Here is a 27,539-nt window from a genome sequence, read left to right as displayed (position 1 = left end):
ACGGGGTGGTTGTCTTGCTTGGGACGCACAGCACGGAAGCATCGATCTACCCGTATATAGCAGGTCAGCCATGCATGGAACTCCACATCAAAGGCATCCCTATCCAATGGAGAACTCTCCGGTATGGGGGCAATTACGGCATAGGGATCTACAGTCACGACTGGGGTGGCAAGCAAGGGAGCCTGTCGACTAAATCGAAGCCCTTCTTCCCTAGGTTCTTCACTCGATCCATAGCTATAGTTCTTTGCGATCCTCGAGGGCTCATTTATGAACATACCTGGTCTTGAAAACCGCTCTTCTCGTTGATTCCGCACATTTTCGATCGTTTGTGACAGTTCGCTCACCATTCCAGTCCTTTCAGTTCTGAGTACATGATTCGATTCTTGGATAATTAGGTGTGATTCAAAACACGCCATGCGTCTTCAACCACCGTCGGGGTCCGGTACGCCGGTCCCAGGAAATGAAAATACACCAAAGGAAAACACTGCCACTCCGCCAGAGCGTCTGGCCATTATCGGTATGGCATGCCGGCTGCCAGGCGACGTATCGACACCAGAAGATCTTTGGAATCTATGCGCAAGAGGTAAAAGTACTTGGTCCGAGGTACCAAAAAGTCGATTCAACGCCGAAGCATTCTACCACCCGAATCCAGACCGACCAGGCGCGTTCAATCCGAAAGGAGCGCATTTCCTGAACGAAGACGTGGGCTTATTCGATGCACCGTTCTTCAATATCACGCTGCAGGAGGCGCGCTCGCTCGACCCCCAGCAACGTATCATGCTCGAGTGTGTATACGAAGCGCTTGAGAATGCCGGGATTCCGACTCAATCGATTGCCGGTAGTAACGTGGGTGTCTTCGCAGGGAGCTCGTATCCTGATTACGATTTAAACAACAATATCGATGCTGAGTCTATTCCGATGTATGCGGCGACTGGAATGGCGACTGCGTTGCAATCGAACCGCATCTCATACTATTTTGACCTTCACGGCCCTAGTGTGACCATCGACACGGCTTGCTCTTCCAGCTTGGCTGCTTTACACTTGGCGAGCCAAAGTATCCGGAGTGGCGAATGTTCTATTGCGATTGTTGGTGGATGTCATTTGAACCTTCTTCCAGAGCCGTTTATTTCCATGGCACGCCAGAGGTAGGGAGTTTATCCTTGTAGCGGTGGGTGCACTGTACTAACATGACATGTTTTCAGACTGCTAGCCGATAGTGGAAAATCATACGCATTCGATGAAAGGGCAACCGGGTTCGGTCGTGGCGAAGGCGCAGGATGCATCATATTAAAGTCTTTGAGTGATGCACAGGCCGCCAACGATACCATTCGATCCGTGATTGTCAACAGTGGCGTGAACCAAGACGGCCGCACAAGAGGTATCTCCATGCCCAACAGCGATGCGCAGGAGAAATTAATGCGCGAGGTCTATAGGACTGCGGGCATTGATCCATCGCAGACTGGTTATGTCGAGGCCCATGGCACCGGTACCAAAGTTGGAGATCCTCTTGAGGCTAAGGCGCTAAATGCGGTGTTTGGCGAGGGCCGTACTGCGAAGCAGCCTCTGTTGGTCGGCTCTTTGAAATCCAATGTTGGCCACTTGGAAGGCTCGAGTGGTGTTGTGTCTGTCATTAAAACAGCTTTGATGCTCGAGCGGGGCTTCGTTCTGCCGAATTGCAACTTCTCCAAGGCCAATGAAGAGATCCCCATGGATAAGTGGTGCATGAAGGTGAGATTATTTGACAATATGCAGGATGATCGGGGTATTAACAGCCATGCTAGGTCCCTAAGAAATTATTGCCTTGGCCTCGGGGCAAAACTTACGCCAGCGTGAACAACTTCGGTTTTGGCGGGACCAACGCCCATGTCGTTCTAGAGCGTGCCCCTATCAAGCAAGATGACGGAGATCATAACGCAGAGGAAATGAAACGTCGGGTGTACATTCTTTCTGGATTCGACAAGAGAGCAGCGTCAGAAATGACGAATGGTGTATTGAAATACTTGCACCTGAACCCGCCTGCTCTCCTCGATACCGTAACCGACGATATCGCATATACTTTGGGTCAACGCCGCAGTGCCCTGCCTTGGCGTGTTGCTGTGACTGGGTCTTTTTATCCCGAGCTGGTCGAAAATCTTTCTCATTCCGAGCCTGTTCGTGCGGGCCGTGAGCCGACGGTGGGCTTTGTCTTTACTGGCCAAGGTGCCCAGTGGCATGGAATGGGCAAAGAGTTGCTAGACAGATACCCAATCTTTCAAACCACCATGGAGAGGGTTGATACCAGTCTGAGAGGGCTGGGCGCTCAATTTTCCATCATTGGTCAGTATAACCACTTTGTTCGCAAGGGACCGGAAACTGATTTTCTCTTTCTAGATGAGCTTCGCTTGGAGAACTCCGAGGAGAGTTCAATCTCTGCCGCATATATGAGCCAGCCAGCCTGTACAGCAGTTCAACTGGCACTTGTCGATCTTCTGTCGTCATGGGGTGTGCATCCGAAATCTGTGGTTGGGCATTCAAGTGGTGAGATTGCTGCAGCATATGCGGCTGGAATTTTGACGCTTGATGAGTGTGTACGCATAGCATATTCCCGAGGCGTCGCTGCAGACGTGGTTGCAAAGGATGCATTAGTCAACGGTGCCATGCTAGCGGTTGGCGCCAACGCCGGAGAGATCCAGCAAATCCTCGATGCCATGAGGGGCCAAAGAGCTGTTATAGCGTGTGTAAATAGTCACTCGAGCGTTACGCTATCTGGTGACAGAGACGTCATCGTTGACTTGCAAACCGCACTCGATAAAGAAGGCATCTTCACAAGGATGCTTCACGTGGATGTTGCTTACCATTCTCATCACATGCAACGGGTTTCGCAGCAGTACCGATCACTGCTTGGAAAGATCGCTCCTAAGGATTCCACCGTGCCATTTCATTCGACAGTCCATGGAAAGCTTGTTCCTGGAAGCACACTTGATGCCTCATATTGGGTCGAAAATCTAGTATCGCGAGTCGAATTCGTCAAGGGTGTCCAAAGCGTCCTTGACAATGACCGGAACGGCGAGCCGATTGATACCCTAATTGAGGTTGGCCCTCACCCTGCGTTGCAAACACCAACAAAAGATATTGTTCGACTGCATGCTCCGAAACGCCCCATGGCTTTTGCACATACCTTGAAGAGGAAGGTCGATGGGGTCGAAGCGGTTCAGCAGCTGGTCTGCTCCCTCTTCACGCAGGGGATGACCCTCGATTTCGAAGCGATTAATTTCCCAAATCTGAGTCGAACGTCCAGGAAGCCGGCTGTTTTGAAGGACCTCCCAAAGTATCCATGGAATCATTCAGAAAAATACTGGTTCAATTCGCGGCTGTCGAACAACCTTCTCCATCGTCAATTTCCACGAAACGATCTATTGGGGTCATTGTGCATAGAAAACGTGGAATTTGAGCCCCGATGGAGAAATATCATTCGCGCTGATGATCATCCATGGATAAGACAGCATAGAGTTCACTCTAATAATGTCTACCCCATGACTGGGTACTTGGCAATGGCTATGGAGGCTATCAGCCAGCATGCCCAGATACACCACTTAACTCCCGGCAGGATCCAGCTCCGCGATATCTCAATTAGCCGCGTTCTGACAGTTCCTGACAACTCCCCCCGTTGAAACGATGTTCACATTGCGACCATCAAGGTCTGAGGCGCCCGGGAAAGCGATTCTCGGCTGGCACGAGTTTAAGGTGTTTTCCTGGGCTGAAGGCCGTGGATGGGATCAACATTGCAGCGGCTTCGTCATGGTGCACGAAGCGAAGGATGTGAACCCGGTAGATGGCGACCGACGAAAGGCAGCGCTTGAATCTGACTTGAAACAACTTGCAAGCGACATTTGTGCTTCCTGCACAGTGCCCGTCGACAGTAAGGTTCTCTACGAGAATATTTCTGCTGGCGGGGTTCAATATGGTCCGTTGTTTCAAGGCCTTTCGGATATCTCTGTCGGTGTGAAAGATAAAGCAATGGCGACTCTCGAGGTCCCCGACACCAAAGCGAGCATGCCTTATGAGCACGAAACCGACTGCATCATCCACCCGGCAACGTTCGACCTGTGTTGTCAAATGATGTGGGTGCTGCAAGGATTCGGTCAACCTGGACCAAAGCAAACATATGTTCCATCTCATGTTGATGAAGTCTCGATTTGTCTGCATCACAAGATCAAGAAGGGCGACAAAATGCAACTATTTGGACACCATAAGCTGGATGAATCGGCCAGTGCAACCGCAGATAACCGGATAATTGCCACTATTCCCGACAACTGTGCTGAAGTTATTCTTAGCATCGGTGGCATGACTTTGACACCCATCTCCAACGACATCAAGGGACACAAAGACACTGTACCATACCCTATGTGTTACAAGATGCACTGGGAGCCCTGCTTTGAGTTTCTTTCCGCAGACCAATACCGAGAGCTACCGCGGCCCCTGGTTGACGATGGCAAAGGAGGAGAGAGGACACACAACCTGGAGAATATGGCATTGCACTGGTTGCAGGAGATGCTCCAAACTATTCCAGAAAATGAGGTCTCGTCTTTTGAGAGTCACCATCAAAAGTTCTATCGATGGGCCCAGGAGACTTGCAGGGATGCCCCCAGGCAGAATGCAACCCCTGAAGCCATTGAGCATATGAGGAACGTGAATGGCGCTAGTAAGCTGAATTGCTTCGTGGGCGAGCGTCTACCTGACATTCTTCGGGGAAAAGTAGATGCCTTAACGTTGCTCCTTGAGGATGATATGCTTGGAAAATACTACGAGGATCTGGACGGTCTCCGGGAATCTTATGCCAATGCATCCATCTGCATCGACAAGATGGCTCACCAAAACCCCAATTGTAACATCCTTGAGATCGGTGCAGGTACTGGTGGCGCTACGCTTCCCATCCTGCAAAGCCTCGGCGGCAACAAAGCTGGCTCAATTCCACGATTTGGACACTATACTTACACCGATATCTCGCCTGGCTTCTTCGAAAAGGCAAAGAGCAAATTTGAAGATTGGGGCCGCCTCATGAGCTACCAAACTTTGGATATCTCTTTGAATCCTGTCGACCAGGGCTTCAAGCTCGGGTCTTTTGATATGATTGTTGCTTGCAATGTGCTTCACGCCACTCCTCAAATTGGCCAGACAATGGCCAATATTCGGTCCCTTTTGAAGCCCGGCGGCAAGATCATGCTCATTGAAGAGACCACTTCCAAAGCCATTCACTTCCCATTCGCTCTTTTGCCTGGATGGTGGTTAGCTAGTGAGGAAATTCGCCAAGATGGGCCACTCCTGACTGCCGAAGGATGGTCGAATGTTATGAAAGAGAATGACTTCTCCGGAGTCGACCTATGCGTGGAGGATTATCCTGGCGCATCCTACCACTCCGGCTGCGTGATCATGGGCACAGCAAACGCTCCGCAAAGTGGCCCGACCAACCCGGAGAACTCATCATCGTCGATAACGATAATTTAGGTAGCTTGTCACTCCTAAGCCTTGAGTCTAAGCTCAAGGATATCACTGGGGTTTCTCCAGTCATAGCGCCAGACCTTGAGCATGTTGATATCACTGATAAGTGGTGCATTTTCTTGGGCGGAATGGACAAGACAATCCTGTCTCATCTTACAGACGAGAAGTTCAAAGCCTTCCAAAATCTGGTGAGAGGTGCAAGAGGCCTACTGTGGGTGGTTCGCCACACCAAGTCTGACGAGAAGTCTCTCGGATCGAACATGGCAATCGGGCTGGCCCGTACAGTTCGTTCAGAGACCGGGCTGCAATTTGCAACCTTGGATCTTGGCGAGAGAGAAACCGTCCCGGATTCCGAAGCTGTCGAACATATGATCAATGTCTTTGGAGGTGTCTTCTGCCATAAATCCCAGCTTATGCAAGGTGACATGGAGTTCGTTGTCCGCAACGGTCTCGTGGGCGTACCACGCCTCTTGGATAATCCAGAGCTGAACTTGAGCGTTCAGCTGGAGACGCCAGACGCGCCTCCCCAACTCCAAAGCTTCAAGCAGAAAGATCGCCCTCTCCGTCTCACCGCTGGGCCGGGTCTCGTTCTCGACGAGCTCTATTTCACGGATGATGCCTCCCGCAATGATCCTCTACCGGAGGACCATATTGAGATCAAGGTATGCTGCACTGGTCTAAATTTCCGAGACGTCCTGATGGCCATGGGCCAGCTCCGGGGCAATAAGCTTGGGCAGGAATGTGCGGGCGTTGTTAGCAAAGTCGGTGCTGCCGTCAGTGACTTTTCAGTCGGAGACCGAGTGACTGCGATGTCGCCTGGATGTTTATCCACATACACTCGATGCCATTCGTCTTGTGCTTGGGTCATCCCATACGACATGCCATTCCATGTCGCAGCCTCGATTCCCGCCGTATTCTGTACTGCATATTACTCCCTTGTAGAATTGGGCAACTTGAAACGAGACGAAAGTGTTCTGATCCACGCCGCGGCAGGTGGTGTCGGCCAAGCAGCCATCATCGTTTCACAGAGCATAGGTGCGCATATCTTCGCCACGGTCGGAAGCCTAGAGAAGAAGAGATTTTTGATGGAGAACTATGGTCTCAAAGACGAGCAAATATTCTTCAGCCGTGATACTTCTTTCGCAAAGGGCGTTCGCAGCGCCACTGGCGGGGAGGGCGTTGATGTCGCTCTGAATTCGCTTAGCGGGGATGCTTTACAAGCGACCTTTGAGTGTGTGGCTCCCTTCGGTCGCTTCATTGAGTTGGGAAAGCGTGATATCACTCAGAATTCACGATTGGAGATGGCGCACTTCAACAATAACGTTTCCTTTGCGTCTGTTGACCTGGGCATTGTGCGGGAGAAGCGTCCGAAGTTGACGAGAAGGTTGATGCGCGAGGCGTTCCACATCTTTGTCAACGCGAAAGCTCATTCGCGCTGGCCCATTACCTCGTTGCCTATTTCGGAGGTCGAAAAGGGCTTCCGTGCTCTCCAGAGCGGGCAGGTAATTGGTAAGATGGTGGTCGAGATGACGGATACGGCTCAAGTGAAGGTAAGATTCTACACCTCGTATGATTGAGGACCAAACGGAGCTAACGGTATAATAGGTACACCCCGCGCGAAAAGAAGAGAAGCTCCTGCATGGCGATGGGACGTATGTGGTTGTTGGCGGAACCAGTGGTATTGGATTGGATATCGCTAGTTGGATGCCATCCAAAGGTGCCAAACATATTGTCCTCGTTTCTAGAAGCGGTGCTTCAACTGAGGTCGCCCAGAAGACCATTCAGGGCTTGCTCGATGAGGGAATCAATGTGCAGGTATGCCGCTGCGACGTTTCCAGTGAGCAGAGTGTGGAAGACAGTCTAGCTTCCCTGCTGAGCCAGATGCCACCAGTTCGAGGCGTGGTGTATGGCGCGATGGTCCTTCGAGTGCGTATACCCCTTTCTCCTACCCTGAAAAAACCCTTGCTAACATTGCAATCAGGACACGCTCTTCGAAAAGCTCACTTTCGAAGATTATGAGACCGTGATGAAGCCTCGGGTCCACGGAATTTGGAACTTACAGCACGCCCTTGAGAAGAACAACCGAAGCCAACCTCTTGACTTCTTCGTCACCTTGTCATCTGCAGCCAGCTTTGTCGGTAACTTAGGCCAGTCTCCCTACGCAGCAAGCGGAACATTCATGGCCGCCCTCGCCGCATACTCGCAAGTCTCAAGCATCCCGTGCACAACCATCGATCTTCCGATCGTGCGCGGCGTGGGATACCTCTCCGATGACTCCAAGCGAGCCCAGATCGAGTCATCTCTCGGCACAGAATCCGTGGACGCAACCGATATCCGCGGCCTAGTCGCAGCGGCCATCCGCAACGAAATGCGCGAGACCTGTGACGGACACTGCGTCGTCGGATTCAACGGCGTGAAAACAACGCCGATCAGCGAGCAGCCATTCTGGGTCAATGACACCAAGCTTTCGCATCTTCTCCGCGTTTCGACCCTGGCTGGAGAAGGCACTATGGCTGATCCTGTTGCGGCGAGCGAGACAACTTCTCCTGCAACGGCGATCCGGCAATGCTCGGATCTGGACAGCGCTGAGGCTATTATCGTTACTACTTTGGGACAAAAGATCTCTAGCATCCTGATGCGCTCGGCAGAAGACTTGGATCCTTCTGCGCCTATCTCTGCTTACGGGTTGGATTCGCTCGTGGCGATTGAGATTCGAAACTGGATCACGCGGGAGTTGGAGGCGAATTTACAGATTTTGGAGATTCTTGCAAGTGATTCTATGACTGCTCTTGCAACACATATTCTGAAGAAATCGGGGATCATGACCCCGGAGCTGAAAACGAAATGGGGGCTTGATGCGCCTGAAGGGCGACCTGCCCAGGGGTAGAGGAGTTTCATGGATGCGTTTGGGGTATTCATTTCATACTGTTGGAAGTTTATCATGGCATATGCCGTTATTCTTGGACTTGATACATTTATCGCAAGCACAAAGATTGCCTTGGGGAAACTCTAATTCGTAGGTATCATGGTATATACAAGTTCGGAGTTCTGCTCGTAGTCCCGCCCTCTTTCCAAATTTCAGTCGGGCTCGCTTATACTCGGAAAACACGACATCCTAGTCTACAGTCGTCGTCAGTTGGCCCCCATTATGATATCCACTGGTACCCCTTCCCAGGCTCCGAGACGTTCCAAACCGGGCCTGTTTCTTCACTATCCACGAATAAGTAACTGCGCATCACCCTCAAGTACCGTGGCTCGAACTGACCATGCAGCGAAGTTTGCAAGTAGCGACTGGAACAGCTTCACCAGGGCTGAGAAGGAGAGGTGCGCTGGGTGCAATCAAACGGCTCATCGATAAACCAAGTCTTATGCTGCGAGTCGTAGACAATCGGATATTTGGTATCCGCACCACAGAGCTTGTCGATCTGCGCCTCATCGCCCGCACTAATTGTGAACCAATACTTGTTGGTCGTAGAGCTGATCTGCTCGCATTTGTAGAAAAACCCCGTCACGCCGTCCCCGAGCACATCGCTCCGGAAATCCGTCGCCAGCTTTCGGTTGAGATTGATGTTCTCGCAGTCCTCCTTTAGGCCTCTTGCGCTGGTGACATTGGCTTGCTTCGTGGTATAGGCCTTGGCAGTGTGCGTCCCGTTCGCAGACCATGTAAACATGGGCAGCGCCACGGCCTCTGCGACGCTGTCGAGCAGGAGACTGTTTGGGACGTGCAGGGCGCAGCCGGTGCTGGCAGCGAGAAGACCGACTAGGATAGCTCGAGCGGAAACCATGTTTTGGATTGGACGGGGAGAAGGGAAAACTCTCGTGGTTACATGCCCCAGCTTTTATGAGACCCCAGATTACCGCCCCGGACTTGTCTCCACCTCGTTCTTCGACTTTCCCAAAGAAGGTTAGGGAAAGTGCTGGTGATGATGATGTAACGCGGGTCGATTCCTTCGCTGGATCTGGTGGGGATACGCGCGGTTAGACACCCTGAAAGGGGCCAAGGGAATTTACGCATCCAATGGCTGGAGATCATGCCGTTGTTTGCTGAGGAAGCTGATTACTCGGATGTTGCTGAATCTTAATTCTATTTCGGCAGGGATTTGCTCATCTGGATGGCGGCAGCATTCAGTCTGGACGAAAAAGCAATTGATTGCAAATTATTAGAATTGCCAAAGTCTGCGAAAGTGACCACATCGAAGCCACTAGTCTCCTTCTGGAAAACACTCTGCTGGGAGGCTTCGACCAGTATCCAAGCCATCTAAGACCGTATCCATCATATCCCCATGGAGCAAGCTCTCGTAGATTAAGCTTACCCAGCTTCCAATTGTCTTTTTGCTATCCGTGGGGAGACCCTCTTTCGCATTGTAAAGTGGATCATCTCTAATCCCACCATGCAGAGGGATGTGGAGCTTCGCACGCACCCATGAATACAACTGTGCTGACCCCGCGCCAAGTTGCGTGACGACTTCAGCAGGGGGGATGGTTGGGTTTGGGTAGAACATTTGGTTCGCTGTTGCAGAAAGAGTCTTTTCGAACTGGTTCTTGAACCTGAGCAACGCGGCGCCGGAGAAGTTCTGGTCATGTTGTGCCAGAAACTCGGTGACGGGCAGCATGACGGCCTGGACGACCTGCGGGATACGGTCCTTCCAGGTGTTGTTGTTCCAGTGATACCACGTGGATTCAATGACTGGGAATAGTGAAGCTGCAAGAGCCTCAGTCTGTGTATTGGTCAGGCCGAGACCATGCAGGATACCATTTGATGTGGTATCCTTCAATTGTTCACAGAAGTTGGAGAGGAACCGCCTATGATTCGCACGAATGTCAACGGCCTGACTAGACACGTACATGTGGCAGGCACTCATATGAGCAACCAGATCCACAGCCTCCAGGGTCCGCCTTGCAGAGATCAAAGCCAGCGAGTTGATCCCCTGGTTATGCATCTCCGCCGACATAACATGGGACGAGACGGGATGGGCCAGAGCGGCCAACTCCGACATATAAGCCGACATATTGACATCAATGCCCTTCATTGTATAGTTCTCACGATCGCTCGCATTCAAATTGGCTTCCAGCCCATTGTTGGTGGTAGGGCCAATCAACTCGGACACCTGGGACCAGAGCATGCGGCCAATCATCTGGAGCGCCAGACGAGTTTTGTCCATGGCGGACGTAACCACAACTGCTTGGAAATTTCCCCCGGAATACACATCCCCGCCGGAGGCACCCTCTCGTGGGGTGGTATTGACCAGTGGGTTATCCGAAGTGGAGTTTAACTCAACCTCCAGCTGATGCTGCGCCAGGAGCAGGTCCTCCAGATACGGGCCAATCCACTGCGGGGAAGTCCGTGTCGAATACCGATCTTGCCACAGCCCGTCGCCGGTTCTTTTCCGGGAGTCCAGGCCGTGAACGAGTTTCGAGCCGCTCAGGAAGCGTCGGATATTGCTCGCGGCCTCGATCTGCCCCGTGTGAGGTCGGGTTTCGTGGATAAACGGGTGACTCCACTCCACGTTTCCTCCTAAGCACTCGGCAGTGAAAGCCGTGAGCAGCTGTGAGAGAAGGGCAAGCCGCTGCGCATCGTAGAGGACCAAGCTAGCCACCGCCACAGATGGTGCCGTGCCATTGATCAACCCCAGGGCTTCTTTTGGACCGAGGCCAGAGGGCGACAGCCCGCTTTCTTTCAGGGCTTCCGAAGCAGGCAGCACACGCGCGCTCTTACCTTTCCCCACCTGGACAAAGACATCGGGGTTTCCGGCAATAGCTCCGGCGATGTAAGACATGGGCATTAAGTCTCCGGACGCGGAGATGGTTCCTCTCAGAGGCACCATAGGGGTGATGTCATGGTGCAACAGATCAACCAGGCTCTGGAGAACATTAATTCGAACAGCACTGTGTCCTCTCAGGTTTTGGTTGGCTCGGGCGACAATCGCGCCGCGAACCCAAGAGGGGGGCATCACATGTGACGGCTCGCGCTCAGAGTTGCTGCCGAGATCTTTGTCGGTGGATGTGATGATCGCGCTCTGTGTATGCTGGAGCAGATGGATCTGCAGGTCCAGCACCTTTTTTGTACGAGTGTCGGCACTACCGCCGAACCCAGTGTTGACGCCATAGACAACATAGTCGTTCGAGAGGTAGTCGGTCAGTGCCTTGACGCTGAGTTCGAGCTGCTTGGCCAGCTGTTCGTCGTCACTGATGCGTGGCTTCACTCCGTGGCGAGCGACCGCGACAATAGAGGCAATGTCTAAGTTGTTACCGTCTAAGACAATGGATTTCTTGTTCTCTTTCAGTTCTTGGAGGTGTCTCCAAATGCGAAGCGTTGCGTTCGTGTGGGGCGTCGTCTTAGACACGGTCATTTTGGATCAGGAGTTGCATCTAACCTGAAGCGCTGGAGGATGTCGAGCTGAAACCTGGGGGCTGGGGATTACGGGATTAGAAGAATTGGGAGGAGGAAAACGAACGAGGTTTTAACTGCCCCGTTTGCCCCTGGCGAGGCTCGATCTGGTTCTGACCTACTACCCTGTTTGTTGACTGAGGTCATAGCCCCACGGTCGATCTCTTGTGTACAGATGCTTATCGAGTTGCATTTTGAAAGGGCCGATGGAAGCCGTGATCCATTAATCCTGTAGTGGCTATGAGGATGTAGATCCCGTGGGCTGGGCTTGAGGGATTCGCCTCCAGGAAGTAGGAATCGAGGGGCTTATGTGCATCGACCAACCCTGGGATTCCTTAACTCTATTCCATATCCACAATGCCGAACCCCACCGCCAATTCCAACGAATGGCGAGGCTGAGATACATAGCCCTCACGATCGTGTTACGGAATAAGATCGTCATGGTTCGGCATTTTTTTCGATAGCGTGCGTACTACGCCTTGCCGATCCCTGCTTGGGTTTCGGAAATCGGCGAGCTAGCCTTCTAGCTGCATGGTGGCAACATGCGGCAACACGCACATAGGTGTCACATCTCCTGCAGATCTGCTTCAGCTGCGCCTAGAAGCCGAGCAACAATAAGAGAGACTAGCAGACCCCATCGGCAAAGTCTGCCATTATGGTGTGGCTAGAATGTCAGTCAGCTCTGACTGTGCGGTTGAAACGCTGCATGCAAGCTACATGAAGCAGGATTAGAGCCCCCAGCTTAGCTGAAAATCCGGAGGGGCATCTTAAGCCCTGTTCGTAGATTAGCATCCTGAAGGTGCCGGTTCTGTGGACAATTCGTGGTTGCTCGAGGGTCAAAAAAAGTACCGAGAACTGCATTCATAAGTGGTATTTAGGTCCTCCGGGGACCACCATTACCTCGAACATCACAGGTTCGCTCCAAGAGTTGAACTATTTGAGTGATTTTATCACGACACGCTTTGTTCCAGTTACGAAGACGCTTCTCGAATCGCGGAAGGCGCTCGGGGAACATCCGGTGCTCGGATATTGCGATCGTCGCATAGTTCGGAGGATTACTGCACCCGCTGTTTGTAGAGATATCGAACCCACGTGATAGCTCGCGATTGACTCTCACAATAAATGAACAAATCGCGAAGGGAACCCCCAGCGAGTAGTTGGGTTATCGCACCACGAATCCACAGTAGTGTTGGCCTCCCTCAGTCGTATCCTATCTTATAGTCGAGCCTACCGTAGAATAGGCTTTACAGATGCTATTCCCGCTGCTGGTAGTATGCGCGCCTGCCCTTCTAGTACCCCCGATACACGGTAAGTCCCTCGAATGCTCCCCTCGAGGTGTTGGAAGACCATGAGCCACACCGTGTTTGGAAAATTCACTATCGTGTTGCGAGAATATAACTCTCCTGAAGTATAACCCTCGGGCGCATAACTATGGATTACGTGATGAATCATGCTCACAACTCTCTCTACAGGCGAGGCGGTTTGATTCTAGAAGGACCTGAGACCTCGATAGATCCCAAACTAGACATTGGAAAGAGCGACCGGGCTTTTCTCCGCGCGCTACCCCCGGGATATGATAGAGGTCAATCCAACGTGATTGGGTACAAAGCCCCAATTGTCGGACCCCCTATCTAAATATGTGCCGGACCCATCGTTCATTGGGCCCTGACGTTCGCGATCGTTTTCAGCCGCCAATAGATATGGATAAGAAAACTCCATGGGGCCAAGCCAATCAGAACCACTCTTATTATCGAGCCCCCCCTGGGCCGACCCCTGTCAAGCTTTCCTCCTGCGGGCCGCGGCACTGGGGTTGTCCGCACTTTGGCTTATCTTGATCGTGTGGCCAGGTCGGAGACCTCCGACAGCCTGGTCTGGGGCCCCTGGGTTCGCTTTCTCTGTGCGGTTCAACCTCGTATAGGAAAATTATGGGGAACCCCCCGACGGCTGTTCCGTCTCGTTGTTGGTTAAGATAAAGCATCGATATGGGAAGTAATAATGGCACTGATATGGGAACTGATATCGCTGCTCCATATAATCGACTGTCGCGTGGACTTCCTGGGTCCCCGGGCTTGCTGCTCGAATATGTGAATCCACACCCCGTTTCCAGGGCATATTCCTCATGGCTTTTTTAAGTCAGAGATCCGTTTATGATGAGGGTCCTGAGTTCCTCCGGGACGTATGGGCTCTTGCAGGGGTCGCTATTTTGATCTTTGTCTTAAGGATCGTGGCCAAATTCAGGATCAGGAAACTTGGCCTTGATGATTTTCTGATGGGTTGTGCATTGGTTAGCAGGAATCCTCTTGTTCCTATCGCTCTGATGATTAACACCTGCCTCCTGACAGTGTTTAGCTTTGGTAGGATGTGCGCTCATCACGGTTGGCGTCCACTATGGATTCGGCCAGAAAGTGGGCGATCTAAGCGAAGAAGCGGCCTCCAAAGTCATCATGTTCGATTATCTGGCACAGACATTCGGTCTAGCAGCGGGCGCATTTGGTCGGATATCGTTCATCGTGTTCATCCTTGGCCTTCTTACATCCCGGTTGTGGCAGCAGGTGGTCCTCTGGATTCTTGTGGCGCTCCAAATCACAGTAAACGCCGTCTTCATCGTTATACTATTCGTCCAATGTCCAGGGCACCAGTCGGCAATATGGCAACATTCCGACAAGGAAAAGTGCTGGAGTACCCATGTACAAGCTGATTATGGATATGTTCAAGGGGGTAAGTTCCGCTGGCGACCAAGGAAGATCCATTGAGCTAACACGAAGTGCAAAACAGGGTTCAACGCAGCAACCGATCTCTATCTAGCACTGTTCTCCACCGTCATATTTTGGCGCCTCAATCTCAAAGTGCGAGTGAAGCTTGGGCTAGTGGCTCTTTTAGGCCTGGGGCTTTTGTATGTACTTTCCGGATACCCTATCGCAGCCCAAACTCTAACATATAATCTCCCAGTGCAATGGCCGCAGCTATCATCAAGACAGTGCAAACGCGCATCCTTGCGACCCCGGATACCGACCCTACCATTGCGACGGTAAACTACGACCGATGGCTCTTCATCGAAACCTATTTAGTGATAATTACGGCATCGATTCCGAATATCAGATCTTTACTTAAGTCGAGAAAGAGCAAAGGATCCACCCAGCACACCCATGAGCTGAGTTCTCGGTATGCATCTGGGTCGAGGCACTCAGGAAGAATTAGGGGCCGGGTCTCTTCGATCGACGGGAAACGGATGGTCAACGCCGACGAGACTGCAAGTGACGATGAGACATGGCGAAGAGATGAGCATGACTCGACGTACGAGTCGCAGTGCTCCAGAGAATCTGTTATAATATGTGTCTGACCCGAGCCATCAATGAATCTTCTAATGATTAATTCGTACTTGATCCGAGTTGCAGTCAACCCAGATACGTCACCTGCGTCATAACGAATATTGAAGACAGTAAAAATTGTGCCTTTGATACTCGAGAGGCATCAATCTAGGCGCCACGTGTACTAAGTTAGACAGGCCCCGATAATCGCGGCGAAGGGGTCAAGTATCCCATCCCCGCCGCTCGTCAATTCCAAGTGCATCTGATCGACCTCGCAACATCTTCCTCGAAACTGGGGAGAAGAAGGTTCGCAGTTGGGTTTCATCTGCACTTTCTATGTAGCGGGTGAGACAAGTGGTGCACGCCGGCAATTGAATTCTATAGCCGAGCGGCAATTGAAGGGAGAAAATGCCCTCGCCAGGTCCACTTGAATGCATTGGAGGTCCACAGGTCCTGTTGGTGAGTAGGAAAAGGCAAGTCATTCAGATAAAGATGAGAACGAGTCTAGAAGTTCGCAAATGGTGTCATCGATGAACCTTAGCAGGATTTATATGCAAAGGACAGAAAAAGGAGGAGAAAGGTGACTGGTGCGAAAACAGGCTCAGCAGAGTCCAGCAGTAAGAAGTCTCGGTCTGCAGTTAGTCCCCAAGCGCCGCCCACATCGTCACCCACATCGTCACCCACATTTGGCCCTTAGCCTGCCGCAGACTGTGGGGTACAACCAATGGAAGAGACCCGTGTGACTGCAAGTTCCATGCGCCACTGGACATTAGCATTGGTGGGTAATTCGAGTTTGCACCCCAGGATTGGTCCTCCCCACCATGAAAACCCCGCGACCCCCATCGTCTCCCCCCCATGGCGGTCCCATCTGACCCGAGTCCCCGACCTGGAGGGTCGCGATCTTCAAGGGTTACGGCCTCTCACAGCTGCAATGACCCTCGAAACTGGGCCCGTGTTTGTCTTAGCTCCAGGTCTCGATGCGGTTACGTGACTAGCCCAGTCGTCGGCCCTGCCAGTCGGCTCGTGTCTCCTGGTACTGTTGCAGATGCTGAAATTGTTTTAAAGAGGCTGCTCTGCCCCGGAATGTGGGACTCTTTTGCTGGGGAACCCAGTGTTGAATTCCTCCCTGGGCACTTTCAGCGTTTGAAAGCTGCAAGTTTCCATCATGGCGCCATCCATCATGAAGAACTATCGCGTCTATATCCTGACCTCTGTGGCCTATCTAGGCTCCCTGCTTTTTGGTATGTCCAGTGGCACGGAATTTCTTGCTGCCCACCCCAGTAACATTCGACCCGTCGTTGCTGAAATCTACCCCTAGGATATGACACAGGTGTCATGGGATCCGTCCTCGCCCTGGACAGCTTCAAGAAGGACTTCGGCCTCCCAATTGGAAAATCTGGTTTCGCGGACAGCAAAAATGCCCAAGTCTCTAGCAATGTAGTCAGTCTGCTGACTGCGGGCTGTTTTTTCGGCGCAATCCTTGCAGCCGCACTCAACGACCGATTAGGCCGCCGCTACGCACTCATGATCTTCGCCATGATTTTCCTTGTCGGAGCTGCTGTCCAGGTTGGCGCCCACCACCAGATCGGCACCATCTACGGAGGCCGTGTGATTGCCGGCTTTGGGATCGGCGGAATGTCCAGTATCACCCCGGTCTTCGTCAGCGAGAACGCTCCCCCCAAGTACCGTGGTCGTATTGCTGGTATGTTCCAGCTGTTCCTGGTCACCGGTAGCACGTTTGCCTACTGGCTCGACTATGGTGTGTCGCTGCACATTCCCGAAGGCACCAGCCAGTGGCGTATTCCCGTAGCGATTCAGCTGGTCCCTGGGGGCCTGATGCTCATTGGATTGTTCTTCCTCAAAGAGTCGCCCCGTTGGCTCATGACGAAAGGTCGTCGGGAAGAAGCTCTTCACGCGCTTGCTTACATCCGCCACGAGACGGAGGCTAATGCGGAAGTGCAGCACGAGATTGCTGAGATCCAGGCTGCCATCGAGGAAGAGAATATGCTGACCGAGGGCCTTACTTGGAAAGAGTGCCTGGAGAAGAGCAATCGCTACCGGTTCTTCCTGGCATTTGTGATCATGTTCTGGCAGCAATTCTCTGGCACCAACAGCATTGGGTATTAGCAGTCCCGTTGCGGACCCAAACGCGCCCGCGTTTGGGTCCGCCACACCCTACTGAAAACCACACCCTGGTGAAAAATTTTTCACTCCACCAACTTATTCATTATGGAATACCACCTTCCCCCCCTCGGAGGGCTCCAAATGAAGGAGATCGTCTTATTGAGGCCTTTGAATTTGCCTCCTCTATTCAAAATCCAAATCTTTCTGCAATTTCGCGCCAATTTGACGTGTCGTATTCACGCCTTCGGAGACACTATCTTGCTGGCATAAGTTCGTGGAAGCGTCAACCAACACACTCTGCATTAAATTCGGAGCAAACTCGTGCCTTAATAGAATGGATCCGGAAGCTTGATTCTCTATTATCTCCGCCCACAAAAAATGATATTGTGGAAGCAGCAAGCAAGATGGCACAACGCCAACTTAGCAAGATGTGGGGAGATCGATTTATTTCCCGGCTACCTTCCGACCTTAAATATATTACCCAAACTCCGTTCGATAAAAATCGAATTGATGCTGAAGTTTATGGAGAAATTGAACGCTGGTTTTCTAGTTGGCATTCAATTATTAAAGATATCCCTTCACGGAATATCTATAACTTCGACGAAACGGGGTTCCAGATCGGTCAAGGTCGACCAGAAAAAGTTGTTACTTCGACTCCATATCGAACATCTCGACTTCCTACTACCGAAAAAGGAGAAAATCTGACCTCTATTGAGTGTGTTTCTGCCGATGGTCATGTTTTACCACCTTTTTTTATTATAAAAGGGCAGAATTTTATGGAAAATTGGTTTAAAGATCAAGATACTATTCCAGATGATTACTGCTTTGCTATATCAAAAAATGGCTGGAATACTGATCGTTTAGCAGTTAAATGGCTTGAACATTTTATTAAACATACCCAAGATCGTCTACAATCTCCAAAAGAGAAGAGAATTCTTCTTTTTGATGGTCATGGAACACATCTCACGGTTGAATTTCTGGTTATGTGCGAGAAATCGAATATTATACCAGTTGTTTTTGAACCTCATACAACGCATTTAATGCAGCCTCTTGATGGTCATGCTTTCCGGAATCTAAAGCATTATTATAAAGGCTGTATGAATCGTTTATCACGTTGTCAAGCAAATTTTGACACTAAACGTGATTTTTTCCGTGAGATAGCAGAGATTCGGAACCAGGCCCTACAACCTCGTGTTATTCGTGCAAGTTGGCGTGATCGTGGAATTTATCCTATAAATTCTATGATTATATTAAACCAACTTCCCGATCAAGATGAAAGTTGGACCGAATTTTTCAATTGGCCAGATATAACTCCATCACCACCGCCATTACGATGGGATTCTACTCCGACATCCTCCCCTATTCAAACAGAACTTCCATCTGAATTATCCGATTTTAAATCGAATTTTGCTAAAATCTCTCATAAATTGAATAAGATTGAAGCTAAATTTGGATTTGATCCAAATTTTAATAAAATTCGATCATTATTAGATTTTCAGCGTCGTGGAATTGATGTTTATGTCAATAAGACAGCTGCTATAGAAGGGAGTTTACAATCAATTTTGAAACAACACAACAAGGAGAAAAATCCATCTATTCGGGGAAGCCGACGGAAGATATTATCTAAATCGGCTAGTTTATCTCGATTTGATGCAACACATTCAATTATAGAAAGGGAGGAAAAAGAAAAACAGGCAGCGGAGAGGAAGGTGATACGCGACCGAAAAAAATTGGAAAAATCGGCCCCACCACGCAGGGTTCGAGACCCAGAAACCCCTACACCTATTAATTTAGATTCAGACGGTTTATTTAGTGTTTTCCAGGCTTAAATAGCTTCAAAATTGAGTGAGTTATCATGAATTGAAAACTGTAAATTTTAAAATTTTTCAGTAGGGTATGGTTTTCGGTAGGGTGTGGAGCATCCAAATGGGCCCCCCCATTTGGATGCTTACGGCATTGCTATGCCCCAGAAATCTTCCAGTCCGTCGGGCTCAGCTCTACGGACTCTTCGTTGTTTGCCACCGGGATTTATGGAACGGTGAAGATCGTTGCTACTGCGATCTTCTTGTATATCGGTATCGACCGTTGGGGCCGAAAGAAAAGTTTGATCGGCGGCGCTGCGTGGATGGCCTCGATGATGTTTATTATCGGCTCTGTGCTCGCGACTCACCCGCCTAATCCAGACAGCAATGTTGTCTCCCGTGCCTCTATTGCCATGGTCACCATGATCTATCTCTATGTCATTGGGTACTCTTTCTCCTGGGGTCCCACACCCTGGGTTTACATTGGAGAGATCTTCCCGACTCGCCTCCGTTCGTATGGTGTCGGCGTGGGCTCTGTCACCCAATGGCTGTTCAATTTTGTTGTAACCGAGTTCACTCCCCATGCTGTGAACAAACTCGGATGGAAAACTTTCCTCATGTTTGCCATTTTCTGTACTGCGATGGGAATAACCGTTTTCCTGTGCGTGAAAGAAACCAAGGGCCGTACCCTGGAAGAGATGGACGTGCTCTTCGGCACCATTGACGTGGAACAGCGAAACGCCGATGTCGAGGCTACTCTGCAGAAGCATGACGTGGAGCACGAGGAGCACGTCGGACCCACCAAAGCCCCAGGTGAACGGGCCTAGTATGCTTATCTTTTTCATCTCGTATGGAATAGATTCCTTTCAAATGGGCTGGGAACTGGTCTAGAGGATAAACGTGATACCACGGCGGATCCTATCATCAGGGTGTATATGTGATTAATATTATGAATTCCGTGACGAGACAAGACCTCAAGCAGTAACGGGCGCTTCCTCAAGCCACGCCCACTCCATCGTAACCCGGCCTTGTTCCAGATTGGCCACCTTTTCGAACACAGCCTCAGTGACATCCAAATCTGTCGCGGCACACCCCGTGCACCGGTCCACAACCTTAACATCAACACTCTTATCATTGCGCCGGATCCTGATCTTCAACCCGCAGAGAGGATTCTCATTTGGATTCGACCCTGAAGCCGCAGCATCGAACAAAATATGTGATACCGCACATATCATATCGGAATCCGAGTTCGTGTATCCGCACGATCCAAGCGCCGGATTGTAGTATGTCAAGTCGCCCGAGTAAGGCCCGCCATTCGAGCTGGGGAGGGGCAGGTTAGCCGTTCCACTAGAGCTTGTCAGTATACGAGCTGGAAGTCCCAAGATTGAAAGAAATCGCATATAGCATACTTTTTGCCCACCGTCAGCCCGACCGCGAGACCAATGATCAGTGCGATGATAACCACTGCAGCAATGATCCCTAGGATGAGGTATTTCCGCGATTGCCTTTGCGCCGCGAACCACGCCGGGACGCCGAAGAAAGGGAGCTTGTGCGCGGACTTGCCGACGGGGACGCTGGCTTGAGGCTGTTTCACGGCCGCCGGTCCTGGCGCGGGCGCAATGGGGACCGGCTTGCGCTTTGGCATTGAAGTTCGAGGGTCTTGCGCATCGTGTGTAACTGGCTCTTTCTCGATGGTATGGGCGTCCGCCAGTGGGGCAGTTGGAGGAGGGTCAGTGGGATCCATTGGGTTCTCTTCGGATATGACGTGGCACAGGTAATTAGTTCATAACGGTCCTCATGTAAATTCGGCAGTTTACTCCATGAATTGCAATGTTCCTCGAGACGAGCGCACGGAAAGTGACAGGGAAAAAAAAGAGGCTGGTGAGAGACAAGCTGGGAGACGCGAGAACAAGAAAGGATAAAACGGCGGGGAGCGTTTCAGGGGTTTAAGTGCGGACGGGGCGTGGGGTGATTCGACTGTAGATATCCGACTTTGTCTCAACCGATAAGAGCCAAATAAAAGAGCGACTGTATGTCCTCTCGAAATTGAACGCATAGGATCGCCCTTATCTTCGGCAAAGATCGTCAGGGCGCAGGGCCTCGGATGCGATCCTCATTCCGAGGCTTGTACCACTGCAGCTATAGAACGCTCGCAGAGGCCCCGGCCCTGTTGTATGGACATGGGCTCATCAAAAGTACGAGCAGTTAGGGAGAACGTCGACAGAAGCAAACCCGAATGGAACAGCTTCAAGTATGGACTCCTACCAGCTCCCCGCGCAACGGCCTCGCGCCCCACCTCGAAATGCGGAGCTCAAATTCTTCGGAATTCTCCAATTGTCCTTCCCCAACTTCCTCCCGCCTTCCAAGACTTTCGAGACTTGCAGTCACATCTCGATACCATCACGCTTGTCGCGTATTCGTCCGAGCTCGAGAAACACGCGCCATGTTTCCATAGCAGGGGCGTTTATCTTCCCCTCTGAAATCGACGGTGACGTACCTGGCCGGCATTAGCGCATCGCGTCCCGCCAGATGCAGCAATGGCAACCCGCCACAACACCAGGGACTCGGAGATCCTGAGTGAGTATCTCTCACGACGCAGTACACATACGTCCAAGAAAGAGGATAAGTCTCTATGGGGTCGCGTGAAGAAAGCATGGCAGAAATGTGGCCTGGACAAGCACACCGTCATCCAGATGATAAAGTAAGATCGAAGCGCGGGTTGGGATTGAAGAAAACCAAGTGCCTGCTAACCCGATTTTCGTCAACAGAGGCGGCCTTGCGCCAACAATCGCAGTGGCGATGTAAGTATCTGCGCAATGTTTCTCCGGTTCAGTGCCAACCTAACACCCAACTAGCTACCAAGCTACCGATGTAGCAGACGAGTTCACCACGCTGGGCTATCTGCTCCCAATCGTCTCTATCTATGGATTCCCTGTTATGCCCCGCGCCAAGTTCATCCAAATGTTTATAGTGGATCTCATGGCCGTCTGCATAGGGACTTGCTTCGCGCTGCTGACCATGCTCTCCAGCGTAAAAGCGCGGCAACACACCGAATCAGGATCAACTACCACATATAACTCTTCAGCCTCCGCCGTTACTGCGGTCTGGCTGTTTTTTCAAATCTGGATGGTGCATACATTCCGTGCGAAGTACCCCCAGTTCCAGTTCCCCGTCATCATATACTCGTTCTTCGCCAACATCGCAGCCATCTATGCACCCCAGGAGGCAAATATGACATCTGCATTCACATTTGTCTTGAGGCTCCTCAAGACCTTCTTGACGGGGTTAGCTCTCTCGGCCGGCGTGTCGCTGTTTCTCTTCCCGAATACATCCCGAAAAGCTGTTTTCAAGCAGATGGCCGGGTACATCAATAGTCTGCGCACCGCGTTAGATGCACATGCAGTGTATTTCTTAACGTTGGAAAGTGATGACATGTTTGGACGCGCAGAGACATACGATTCCTCGCGTGAGAAATCGAACAAAAAGGGAAAGGTGTATAGCCCGGAGGCCGAGGCGATTCGAGTTGCGATCCGACAGATCAATGACATGCATGCGAAGCTCCACGGTGACTTGACATTTGCTAAACGGGAGTTTGCACTTGGAAGGCTTGGCCCGGATGACCTGCAGGGCATTTTTCGTCATTTACGCCAGGTTATGATCCCGGTCACTGGGCTAGGCTTTGTAGTTGATATCTTCCAACGACTGTCCGAGTATAACCGTTGGAATCCGCCCATTGACCCAACTGTTGGAGTCCTCCCTGATGGAATACGCGAGAGTGTTGTGCGGGACTGGAATGAAATTATGAGGGCAGTGCATGATCCGTTTGCGACGATCATTCAGACTATTGATGAGGGATTGCTGCATACTCTTTATGTGTTTCGATTGGCTAAGCCGCCAAAAAGGATAGCATTGGCGCAGGAGGTGAATGGCGATGGTGTGACGCATGACCCGAAAGATGTCGAAGCTGAGACGGAAAACCGAATGCCCGGTGAAAAGGGGTTTGCAAAGCATTTCGAGAAAAAGCTAGCAGAGTTCCGAAGAGCTAAACGCATCGCTTTGGAGACATGGGCCGAAGAGAAAGGCATCTCTCTCCCACCCGATTTCTTTGATCACCCCGCGTCTGTCCAGAGTTTGAAGGGCGACTTTTTCGATGCGTCGGCCTCTTATCAAGACCGGAGCAGACGGCAACTATACCTTTTTCTCTATGTAAGTTGCATGTGTCCCTTCGTGGTTTGTGGATTTAGCTAACTGTCATATTAGATGGAGCAATTGCTTTACTCGACTGGGCAAACTGTTTTGACCTTCATTCTGTTTGCCGACGAGGTCGAAGCGAAAGGCAAGCTGTCACGAATAAGGCTGGTCATTCCAGGCTTCAAGCGATGCTGGAAGTGGGCAAAGAGCTTCTTCGACTTCGGTGATAACCATGAGGACGGAAATATGGGCGATGTACACACGCAGAGCTCCATGTTAGAACTGGGGGAAGCCTACAGGAACCGCAAAGACCCCGAACACCTGCCACCAACGAATTGGTTTCAGAAATGTGGTGACAAAGTCCGGATGATTCCGAGGTTCCTTAGGTCGTTTGAGGCTAGCTACGGATTCCGGGTAGCATGTGCAACCATGACCATTGCCGTTGTAGCATTCTTACACGATACCCAGCATTTCTTTACGAAGCAGCGCCTAGTGTGGGCCATGATCATGGTCAACATGAGTATGACACCAACCTCGGGTCAGAGTATTTTCAGCTTTGTTCTCCGAGTTGCCGGTACAGCTATCGCTATGGTTGTTAGCCTCCTGGTGTGGTATATCCCGGCCAAAAGACGCCTGGGATCATCGTATTCCTCTTTATCGCCCTCTCAATCGGCTTCTACGTACCCATTAAGATGTTGAGATTCCGACCGATCGGCCTCATCGGTGTCATCACCACAGCTATGATTATCGGGTATGAGCTGTCCGTACGCAAAGTCGGGGAGGCAGTCGCTACTTCCAACGGACAAGCTTATTACCCGATTTATGTGCTCGCGCCTTACCGTCTTGCGACTGTCAGCGGGGGGATCGCTGTCGCTTTCTTCTGGACATTCTTCCCATACCCCATCTCTGAGCATTCAGTTCTACGCCAAAACCTGGGGGCTTCACTCTATTACCTCGCTAATTACTATTCCATTATCCATGAAACCATAATGGCTCGCATGCGTGGTGAACAAGGCGACATGACCCTCAAGACGTCTGCAGGACGCAAACTGGAAAAGGCGCGTGGCAAGGTATTCTCGAAGCAGATGCTCATGCTGAATAGCCTCCGCACGTACTCCGGCTTCCTACGATGGGAAGTTCCTATCGGTGGCAAGTTCCCGAAAGACCAGTACGACGCAATCATCCTCTGTATGGAGAAGTGAGTACCATCTCTGTTTCTCTACCCCCTCCCTCCTTTCCGTCGCACTCACTAACCAAGACGTCCCCACCAGCATTGTGAGCTATTTAAGTTTATTAGGGTACGCCTCCGACACAATGATGCGTCTGGGCGAAGACGACGATGGGTCAGGCTCCGAGTGGTTACGCGACCTGCGCAGACTGGTCGGCGAAGCTCAGGTTACCACTCATGAGGTGACGACACTGCTATGTCTGCTCTCAGCAAGCATCACCAACCGGCAACCGTTGCCACCCTATCTCAAGACGCCTCGGCCATATAGCTTTTCCAAGCGGCTTGAGGCGCTTGATAAAGATATCCTGAGTATCCAGCATATAGCCGAACCCGGTTTCGCCGCATTTGCAGTGCTGCAGATATCTACTCGGTGCATTGTGGGTGACGTAGATCGGCTCATGCGGTGCGTCAACTCCGTTCATTCCTTTCTTTGCAAGGTGAAAAACTGCTAACGCTCTGTTTTCTAGGTGTGTCAGAGACCTAGTCGGAGAGCTGGACTTTTCTTTCCACACCGTCACCACCACGGACGGTAGCATAACACACTCGAGAATGGCATCTGCGGCGCCATCGAGGGTATCTGTGAATGAAGCGCAGGCAGCTGATCGTGATAAAACCGCTTAACATCCGCCAGGGCCAGTTGTGAAGCAAATATGTAAATAACTAGAGACTAAGCATAGCCGAGTAAGCCAATCGGCTCAAAATTAGCATTACAGTCTAGCTCGAGAGCAATCCGAGCGCATGATATCATTACGCTTGTCACACGATTTTCAACACATTCCTTCGATTCGATCCCAGAAATGGGGGAAACAAACTCTGAGCCTCGACCGGCGAGAACTCCGCACCGAGGAGCCAACGTGCATCTCCGCTCGTCGCTCCTCAATAAGTACGAAAGGACGCAATAAGCAAGCATGAATAGAAAGGAATCTCAACCGACGACCTATTTTAAATCCTATCAGAAAGGAACGAGTGAACAATGTCCCAAGTCCAAATTGACCCTCGTCCTTTGCCGCCGCCGCCGACAAACACAGTCGGTACCCTCTTGACTGGGCGAAGACGTCGCCGGGTACTTTGAGCGCGCGGTGCGGTTCTTCGTAGTATTGGGGGGGTACGTTCTGTCTAGGTTTTGGGCTGGAAGCTTCATGCCATCATGCTTTATTTGAAGTAGAAGTGACAGCCACCAAGAACCAGCGTATTTACACATGGATGCAAAATGTGGACATGGTTATGTACATAAGCGAAGAATATTCAAGACAAGAACCACCAAAGCAGACACGAAAAACAGCAATCCCCGGAGAAAGTAACCAATGATCGTCGTAGAAGAGAAGGGAAGAAAAAAAAAGAATTAGAAACAGAAAGAAAATGGACAAGGAAAACGCTGTCTGAGGCTTTTTCTATCGTAACTCCGTATGTAGCATCAAATCGGATTCATCATGCTTGCGTTCGGCACCGCAGGCTCGAGAGCCGCGCTCGAAGCCACTGTAGGCGTGGACTTGGTGACCGGAACCGGGGACACGGTTGTAGGGACGCTGGTATCGAGGTGAGAGGGTGAACGGCTGCTCTGACTATAAGATCGGTCCCCACGAGAGACCGTGCTCCCCGCAGTACTGCTGCCCGGCTTGCCGCCACGCTTGACCATCTTTCCGAGTACACCAACGATCTCCGCCGCATCCTCGAAGCTCTCGTCGTCCATGCCCTCTTGGGCATTGTAGACGTCGGCAATCGCATGCTTGGCAACACGGCGACAGGCAATTGGGTCCTGGAGACAGTCGTAAAGGTAGGCGGCGTACTCGAGCTTGACCGATAGTCGGAGTGGGTGCGAGCCTGGTAAGAGTTTATCGGCGAGGATAGCGGCGTGGTTGAAACAGGCGGTTGCGGTGGCCGTGTAATCCAGCGGGGGAGAAGGAAAGAGGATGCCGGTTGGACGGGTTGGACGGGAAGACCGGGAGGAAGACCAGGTGTTGGATCGGGGGTCTTTTGAGTGCCGCGCGATGTGAATATATCTGCACCATACATTGATTCGTGCTTGAGGTTGGCGGGCACGTCGGTCGGCGCGGGTTGTAGGGCCGGTCTTTGGTGGAAGAGCACGAAGATATGGTAAAATGAGGCACGCAGCTTATACGCGAGGACCTTCAACTCGATCGACTTGGCTACCATCGGTAATACGTAGCCCTCTAATATGAATAACCCTTCGCGCGAAAGCCATATTATATGGTGGTAAAGTTGCAGAGACTTGGTCTCGCGCGTAATGTCTAGGCGGCGTTGTCGGCGGGCCCGGAGTAGTTTCTTGGACAGCATCACCGATAATCCGAGGATTTTATAAAGCATTGACGATAATAAAGGGTTTTCGAGGGCCATGGCGGCCGCGAAAGTGCCCAAGGCTTTCTGATCCACCTCGGAGGAGGCCATCCATATAGTCAATGGTCCAGAGGCTGGACAGTCCATATCGAGATCGTCAGCCAGCTTATCGGGCACTACAAGATAGGGAGACATTTGGGACTGGTGAAGATGGGAAAAACGGGATTCGATTTGATTGGAAACAGGGTTTATATAAGGGAGAGAAAAGACGTGGGAGAAAATGCAGGGAAGACAGAGAGCATGCTTACCTAGCTCGCGCGCGCAAACGAAGCTTCAAACGAACCGACGCAGCGTGTAGACCATGCTCCAGCCGAGCGCGAGGATGGACGAGGGCCTGAGCAACAGGGGAATAGGCGCCCAAGGTCCAATCCCCGCGTCCAATCTCCCTCACCAGACTCAATTCTCTCGAGGATTCCGCTTGAGGATGTCCGTATCGCAAGGTTCGGTTCAGCGGGAACCAACCCGCGGTTTGGTGCTGCTCCAATTGACCAATCGACGGCCGCCCTGCTCTACTTCACCAGTATGTCACTTTTTTCTCCCGTGCAACAGGATCCCAAACACGATTGTGGTCGATCGGTTCTCGATCTGTCGAGTCTTGAGGTTCGTGCAGTTCGTGCAGCGAGCTAGCGACGCAAGGCGTGGGAGTGGTTGGAGGGAAGATCGCG

General features: G+C 51.3%; 11 protein-coding genes across 11 annotated transcripts; 7 read left to right on the top strand and 4 right to left on the bottom strand.

Annotated features, from left to right (window-relative positions):
- Positions 1–414: 414 nt before the first annotated feature.
- On the top strand, positions 415–2,691 carry N7468_002142 (type I polyketide synthase; the record flags this gene model as incomplete). Its single annotated transcript, XM_058471439.1, has 4 exons — positions 415–1,145; positions 1,203–1,728; positions 1,782–2,567; positions 2,644–2,691. 4 exons carry the CDS (start codon positions 415–417, stop codon positions 2,689–2,691), a joined length of 2,091 nt encoding a protein of 696 aa, XP_058334580.1.
- Positions 2,692–2,846: 155 nt separating this feature from the next.
- N7468_002141 (uncharacterized protein) lies at positions 2,847–8,365 on the top strand (the record flags this gene model as incomplete). Its single annotated transcript, XM_058471438.1, has 5 exons — positions 2,847–3,307; positions 3,678–5,434; positions 5,485–7,028; positions 7,084–7,404; positions 7,460–8,365. 5 exons carry the CDS (start codon positions 2,847–2,849, stop codon positions 8,363–8,365), a joined length of 4,989 nt encoding a protein of 1,662 aa, XP_058334579.1.
- Positions 8,366–8,780: 415 nt separating this feature from the next.
- On the bottom strand, positions 8,781–9,263 carry N7468_002140 (uncharacterized protein; the record flags this gene model as incomplete). The annotated part of the gene is made up of 1 exon (XM_058471437.1): positions 8,781–9,263. The coding sequence occupies one exon, from the start codon at positions 9,261–9,263 to the stop codon at positions 8,781–8,783; it is 483 nt and encodes a 160-aa protein (XP_058334578.1).
- Positions 9,264–9,680: 417 nt separating this feature from the next.
- On the bottom strand, positions 9,681–11,828 carry N7468_002139 (aromatic amino acid ammonia-lyase; the record flags this gene model as incomplete). Its single annotated transcript, XM_058471436.1, has 1 exon — positions 9,681–11,828. The coding sequence occupies one exon, from the start codon at positions 11,826–11,828 to the stop codon at positions 9,681–9,683; it is 2,148 nt and encodes a 715-aa protein (XP_058334577.1).
- A 2,157-nt stretch (positions 11,829–13,985) lies between these two features.
- Positions 13,986–15,206, top strand: N7468_002138 (uncharacterized protein; the record flags this gene model as incomplete). Its single annotated transcript, XM_058471435.1, has 4 exons — positions 13,986–14,150; positions 14,209–14,584; positions 14,642–14,759; positions 14,816–15,206. 4 exons carry the CDS (start codon positions 13,986–13,988, stop codon positions 15,204–15,206), a joined length of 1,050 nt encoding a protein of 349 aa, XP_058334576.1.
- A 1,133-nt stretch (positions 15,207–16,339) lies between these two features.
- On the top strand, positions 16,340–17,301 carry N7468_002137 (uncharacterized protein; the record flags this gene model as incomplete). The annotated part of the gene is made up of 2 exons (XM_058471434.1): positions 16,340–16,415; positions 16,493–17,301. 2 exons carry the CDS (start codon positions 16,340–16,342, stop codon positions 17,299–17,301), a joined length of 885 nt encoding a protein of 294 aa, XP_058334575.1.
- A 1,893-nt stretch (positions 17,302–19,194) lies between these two features.
- On the top strand, positions 19,195–19,927 carry N7468_002136 (general substrate transporter; the record flags this gene model as incomplete). Its single annotated transcript, XM_058471433.1, has 2 exons — positions 19,195–19,204; positions 19,269–19,927. The coding sequence occupies 2 exons, from the start codon at positions 19,195–19,197 to the stop codon at positions 19,925–19,927; spliced, it is 669 nt and encodes a 222-aa protein (XP_058334574.1).
- A 147-nt stretch (positions 19,928–20,074) lies between these two features.
- Positions 20,075–20,844, bottom strand: N7468_002135 (RlpA-like double-psi beta-barrel domain-containing protein; the record flags this gene model as incomplete). The annotated part of the gene is made up of 2 exons (XM_058471432.1): positions 20,075–20,447; positions 20,510–20,844. 2 exons carry the CDS (start codon positions 20,842–20,844, stop codon positions 20,075–20,077), a joined length of 708 nt encoding a protein of 235 aa, XP_058334573.1.
- Positions 20,845–21,353: 509 nt separating this feature from the next.
- On the top strand, positions 21,354–21,611 carry N7468_002134 (uncharacterized protein; the record flags this gene model as incomplete). The annotated part of the gene is made up of 1 exon (XM_058471431.1): positions 21,354–21,611. The coding sequence occupies one exon, from the start codon at positions 21,354–21,356 to the stop codon at positions 21,609–21,611; it is 258 nt and encodes an 85-aa protein (XP_058334572.1).
- Positions 21,612–21,637: 26 nt separating this feature from the next.
- Positions 21,638–25,140, top strand: N7468_002133 (uncharacterized protein; the record flags this gene model as incomplete). Its single annotated transcript, XM_058471430.1, has 7 exons — positions 21,638–21,801; positions 21,869–21,901; positions 21,956–23,306; positions 23,361–23,801; positions 23,891–24,479; positions 24,589–24,922; positions 24,987–25,140. 7 exons carry the CDS (start codon positions 21,638–21,640, stop codon positions 25,138–25,140), a joined length of 3,066 nt encoding a protein of 1,021 aa, XP_058334571.1.
- A 793-nt stretch (positions 25,141–25,933) lies between these two features.
- Positions 25,934–27,009, bottom strand: erg27 (the record flags this gene model as incomplete). The annotated part of the gene is made up of 2 exons (XM_058471429.1): positions 25,934–26,490; positions 26,526–27,009. 2 exons carry the CDS (start codon positions 27,007–27,009, stop codon positions 25,934–25,936), a joined length of 1,041 nt encoding a protein of 346 aa, XP_058334570.1.
- Positions 27,010–27,539: the final 530 nt, after the last annotated feature.

This window comes from Penicillium chermesinum (genome assembly GCF_028974085.1).
Source record: "Penicillium chermesinum strain IBT 19713 chromosome Unknown utg000002l:1.0-5270490.0:1.0-5274688.0, whole genome shotgun sequence".
NCBI classification, from domain to species: domain Eukaryota; kingdom Fungi; phylum Ascomycota; class Eurotiomycetes; order Eurotiales; family Aspergillaceae; genus Penicillium; species Penicillium chermesinum.
The sequence above is the reverse complement of the archived record's forward strand: the minus strand, read 5'-3'. Positions and strand labels throughout refer to the sequence as shown.